This window comes from Salmo salar, chromosome ssa03 (assembly GCF_905237065.1).
Source record: "Salmo salar chromosome ssa03, Ssal_v3.1, whole genome shotgun sequence".
NCBI classification, from domain to species: Eukaryota; Metazoa; Chordata; class Actinopteri; order Salmoniformes; family Salmonidae; genus Salmo; species Salmo salar.
The window spans coordinates 72,500,877-72,506,876 of NC_059444.1; the positions used below are offsets into that span (position 1 = coordinate 72,500,877).

Here is a 6,000-nt window from a genome sequence, read left to right on the forward strand (position 1 = left end):
AACCTTACAGAGTAACCCACAGAGTGAGAGTAGCCCACAGAGTAACCTTACAGAGTAACCCACAGAGTGAGAGTAGCCCACAGAGTAACCTTACAGAGTAAACCACAGAGTGAGAGTAACCTTACAGAGTAACCTAACAGAGTAACCCACAGAGGGAGAGTAACCTTACAGAGTAACCCACAGAGTGAGAGTAGCCCACAGAGTAACCTTACAGAGTAACCCACAGAGTGAGAGTAACCCACAGAGTGAGAGTAACCTTACAGAGTAACCCACAGAGTGAGAGTAACCTTACAGAGTAACCTTACAGAGTAACCTTACAGAGTAACCCACAGAGTGAGAGTAACCTTACCAAGTAACCATACAGAGTAACCCACAGAGTGAGAGTAACCCACAGAGTAACCGTACAGAGTAACCCACAGAATGAGAGTAACCGTACAGAGTAACCTTACAGAGTAACCCACAGAGTGAGAGTAACCTTACATAGTAACCTTACAGAGTAACCCACAGAGTGAGAGTAACCTTACAGAGTAACCTAACAGAGTAACCCACAGAGTGAGAGTAACCCACAGAGTAACCCACAGAGTGAGAGTAACCTTACAGAGTAACCCACAGAGTGAGAGTAACCTTACATAGTAACCTTACAGAGTAGCCCACAGAGTGAGAGTAACCTTACAGAGTAACCCACAGAGTGAGAGTAGCCCACAGAGTAACCTTACAGAGTAACCCACAGAGTGAGAGTAACCCACAGAGTAACCTTACAGAGTAACCCACAGAGTGAGAGTAACCTTACAGAGTAACCTTACAGAGTAACCCACAGTGAGAGTAGCCCACAGAGTAACCTTACAGAGTAACCCACAGAGTGAGAGTAACCTTACATAGTAACCTTACAGAGTAGCCCACAGAGTGAGAGTAACCTTACAGAGTAACCCACAGAGTGAGAGTATCCCACAGAGTAACCTTACAGAGTAACCCACAGAGTGAGAGTAGCCCACAGAGTAACCTTACAGAGTAACCCACAGAGTGAGAGTAACCTTACAGAGTAACCTAACAGAGTAACCCACAGAGTGAGAGTAACCTTACAGAGTAACCTTACAGAGTAACCCACAGAGTGAGAGTAACCCACAGAGTAACCCACAGAGTGAGAGTAACCTTACAGAGTAACCTTACAGAGTAACCCACAGAGTGAGAGTAGCCCACAGAGTAACCTTACAGAGTAACCTTACAGAGTAACCTTACAGAGTAACCCCCAGAGTGAGAGTAACCCACAGAGTAACCTTACAGAGTAACCCACAGAGTGAGAGTAACCGTACAGAGTAACCTTACAGAGTAACCCACAGAGTGAGAGTAACCCACAGAGTAACCTTACAGAGTAACCTTACAGAGTAAGAGTAGCCCACAGAGTAACCCACAGAGTAAGAGTAACCTTACAGAGTAACCTTACAGATTAACACACAGAGTGAGATTAACCTTACAGAGTAACCCACAGAGTGAGAGTAACCTTACAGAGTAACCCACAGAGTGAGAGTAGCCCACAGAGTAACCCACAGAGTAAGAGTAACCTTACAGAGTAACCTTACAGATTAACCCACAGAGTGAGAGTAACCTTACAGAGTAACCCACAGAGTAAGAGTAACCTTACAGTGTAACCTTACAGAGTAACCCACAGAGTAATCTTACAGTGTAACCTTACAGAGTAACCCACAGAGTAATCTTACAGTGTAACCTTACAGAGTAACCCACAGAGTAATCTTACAGTGTAACCTTACATCCAGGCTGTATATACCTCCAGATATGGTACCCCCTTCTCAAAGGATTGTGGGTACTCTCTCAGCATCTTCTCCTCCTCCAGGAACTTGGCGTCATGGCCTTCGGTGGCTGGTTGGAACAAACCGTAGTTCAACACGTCCCGCAACGAATCGGTCAGAGAACACAGCACCTGCTGCTTGGCCTTCCAAACGGTCGCATCCGGGTTGAACCGCAAACACTTCTGCAGAGGAGACGGGGAGAGAGAGAGGGAGGGAGGGAGGGAGAGAGAGGGAGAGAGAGAGGGAGAGAGAGGGAGGGAGGGAGAGAGAGAGAAGGAGAGAGAGAGAGAGGGTTCAATGGTGGTGCTTATAGAGAAGAGATAGAGGGTGGAGAGAGGGGGGTAGTTGGGGTTTAGATGAAAACACTAAAGAAGAAAAGAGAGGAAAAGGAAAGCATTGAACTGTAAAGTACAAAAGTGTCAGCAACTTAACAGTCTGGACTGAGGGAAGGGTTCTGGTGCAGTATTAGTGTGTCTGTCAGAAGTGGAGAACCGCTCCTCGCTGCAGTACTGCTGTTATTATCATTCTGAACCACTAGGGAGAGACATTGTGAGTCCACCACAGGGACCAGTGATGTGTATGGTTTTATACAGTAAGGAGATCTGAATGGCTGATTGTACTGTCTCCTCTGACCAGTGAGCTCCTGTATGGTGAGATGAATAGAATGTTTGACTGTGCTGTATCATATGGGCACAGTTAGCATTGGAGAGAGAAGGTCCTTAATCTGTTTCTGTAGATCATGAATCAAACAGTCTTCCTCTCTTTCTCTCTCTCTCTGGTGTGAGTCTGGGCTGAGGCTGAGGTAGAGCAGGCCATTCCCCTGACCTTGAAGCAGCTGTGTGATTGGTCCTTCTGGAGAGCAGCTGGATTTCTTGCTGCTTCTGCATGCATGGATGTATCCTCCACGGTTCAATACATCTCACTAACGTGTTTAACTCTCTCTTTCTGTCTTAATCTCTCCCTCACTGGCTGTCTCACACACTCTCTCTCTGTCTGTCTGGCTATGTGTGTGTGTGTGTGTGTGTGTGTGTGTGTGTGTGTGTGTGTGTGTGTGTGTGTGTGTGTGTGTGTGTGTGTGTGTGTGTGTGTGTGTGTGTGTGTGTGTGTGTGTGTGTGTGTGTGTGTGTGTGTGTGTGTGTGTGAGGGAGAGGGAGAGAGTGAGCATGAAATACTGTACAGAGGTGTAACATGTCTCTCTCCCTCTCTTTTATTCAGTCTGGGTTTGTGCACAGCCAACCGAATCACTATGGCAACCAGTTCATTAGTGGAGCAAGCTCCTTGTTGCCATAGAGACATCCCTGTGTTCCCTTGGAGATGGGGAACTATGGGATAAAGTGAGAGAGTGCCCGTGCCTGTGTGTGTGTGTGTGTTTTACAGTGAGTTGGAGAACGAGAGAGGTGGAGTCAGGGGGAGGAAAGGGTTTATGTATGAGAGAGGGAGAGAGAGGGAGAGAGGGAGGGATATAGAGAGGGAGGGAGGGAGGGAGTGAGAGAGAAAGAGAGATGAGAAAGAGAGACATTGAAAGGGAGAGTAAAAGAGAGAGGATGAGTAGGTATGTCAGCATGCAATAGATCGTTTCTTCCACACATGCTGACATACTGCACCAACATGTACATTCAATCACACACTACAATTAACACTCAGTCCCATCAAACAACACACACGCAAACAGAATGCAAGCTAGGGAAGCTAAATATAACCTGAGATCATTGAGGAGGAGGACAAAGTTTATCAATACAGCATAATGCATGAAGAATATTCCCATAATCACCATCATTATTGTTTCAATTATTATGACACTCTGTATAATTACTGTAATTCTGCTTTTACATTTTTTAAATGTTTTATTAACCCATCCACCACATAGAGAAAGGAACATAGAACGCCCACCCAATGTAACACCCTGGCCTAACCAAAATAAAGAACAAAAACCCCTCTCTATGGCCAGGGCGTTAGAAAAGATTTGACATATACATTTTAATTCTGCAGTTAATCTTAGGGGCATTAGCACATTTGTTTAAGACAGGAGAGGTTCTGCTCAACACCAAAGCAGGTGGGAGAAGAGGAACGGGTGGACCACTGAACAAGCAACCTGATTGGTCCATTTAGCTACTGATTAGTTGATATGACTCATTGAACTCTCTCCTGAGCCCTCCACTCCAGACTAACTCTTTACGGACTTCTAACAGACAGGAAGACATCTCTGCTTCTGAGTCTGACTGCTTCTGACTTACTGTTATTGATTCAGTATTATAGACTAACAACTAGCTGTAGGTTGAGGCAGCTTACAGGCCAATAAGTGACAATAAGTGACAACAGTCCATATTGACTGCCACTTCTCTCTTTTACACTCATATTGCAGTCAGGGCCGTAGCTACATATGAAGACACCGAGGTCCGGATCTTTGCAATTTTTCAGAATTTGAAAAATATATATTTTGGGAACTCAGTCGTGGTCTCAACTTACTGTTGAGAATTAGAATAGTAGAATACACAAGACATTTCAAAACGTGGTTGTTCATCAGCAGTTTCCCTTCCTGTCCCACACTCACAGTCACTCAATTAGTCCATATCTGTTAACATTTTTTAGATTGATAAATGAATCTACTTAGTCTAGCCAGCCATCTAAAGTAATCATGGTTGAATTACCAACTGGGCACGCAGGGCACTTTCCCAGGGGCCCTGACCTCCAAAGGGACCCCATTGATTTTGTAAGTCACTCTCACTCAGATATCATATTAACATGGTATAAGTCATGGCAAATGTGTGGAATTGCAGGAAAAAATCTAAAAATCTGTAAATCTGTTTACCTTTTGCTAATAAAGTACTTTTTCTGCTAACAGATCCCTCTGTATGTTTTTAATCCCGGTGCTGAATTAATGTGAGTTAATGCGGCTAACTGTATTGCTAATAGGCTATATGTTTGTAGATTAGTTAATGCGGCTAACTGTATTGCTAATAGGCTATATGTTTGTAGATTAGTTAATGCGGCTAACTGTATTGCTAATAGGCTATATGTTTGTAGATTAGTTAATGCGGCTAACTGTATTGCTAATAGGCTATATGTTTGTAGATTAGTTAATGCGGCTAACTGTATTGCTAATAGGCTATATGTTTGTAGATGAGTTAATGCGGCTAACTGTATTGCTAATAGGCTATATGTTTGTAGATGAGTTAATGAGCCTAACTGTATTGCTAATAGGCTATATGTTTGTAGATGTGTTAATGCGGCTAACTGTATTGCTAATAGGCTATATGTTTGTAGATGAGTTAATGAGGCTGACTGTATTGCTAATAGGCTATATGTTTGTAGATGAGTTATTGCGGCTAACTGTATTGCTAATAGGCTATATGTTTGTAGATGAGTTAATGAGGCTAACTGTATTGCTAATAGGCTATATGTTTGTAGATGAGTTAATGAGGCTAACTGTATTGCTAATAGGCTATATGTCTGTAGATGAGTTATTGCGGCTAACTGTATTGCTAATAGGCTATATGTTTGTAGATGAGTTAATGCGGCTAACTGTATTGCTAATAGGCTATATGTTTGTAGATGAGTTGCGGCTACCTGTATTGCTAATAGGCTATATGTCTGTAGATGAGTTATTGTGGCTAACTGTATTGCTAATAAGCTATATGTTTGTAGATGAGTTATTGCGGCTAACTGTATTGCTAATAGGCTATATGTTTGTAGATGAGTTAATGAGGCTAACTGTATTGCTAATAGGCTATATGTTTGTAGATGAGTTAATGTGGCTAACTGTATTGCTAATAGGCTATATGTTTGTAGATTAGTTAATGAGGCTAACTGTATTGCTAATAGGCTATATGTTTGTAGATGAGTTAATGAGGCTGACTGTATTGCTAATAGGCTATATGTTTGTAGATGAGTTAATGAGGCTAACTGTATTGCTAATAGGCTATATGTTTGTAGATGAGTTAATGAGGCTAACTGTATTGCTAATAGGCTATATGTTTGTAGATGAGTTAATGCGGCTAACTGTATTGCTAATAGGCTATATGTTTGTAGATGAGTTAATGTGGCTAACTGTATTGCTAATAGGCTATATGTTTGTAGATGGACTGAGGTGAATGAAGCTAGAGCAACTCAGGCGATAATGGCTGGGTCCTTTTTGCTTGTTTTTGCTGTTCTCAAAATAGCAATTTAGAGTTTTTAAATCGTACAGAAATGCAGT

General features: G+C 42.6%; 1 protein-coding gene across 1 annotated transcript in view; it reads right to left on the reverse strand.

Moving 5' to 3' along the window:
• Positions 1 to 6,000, reverse strand: part of LOC106593626 (SH3 and multiple ankyrin repeat domains protein 1) — a gene marked incomplete at its 3' end in the record, with an annotated part of 86,682 nt that overhangs the window by 35,617 nt on the left and 45,065 nt on the right. The window contains exon 3 of the mRNA XM_045716066.1: positions 1,784 to 1,987. Within this exon, the coding sequence (XP_045572022.1) occupies positions 1,784 to 1,987 (204 nt within the window). The remainder of the gene's footprint in view (positions 1 to 1,783; positions 1,988 to 6,000) is intronic.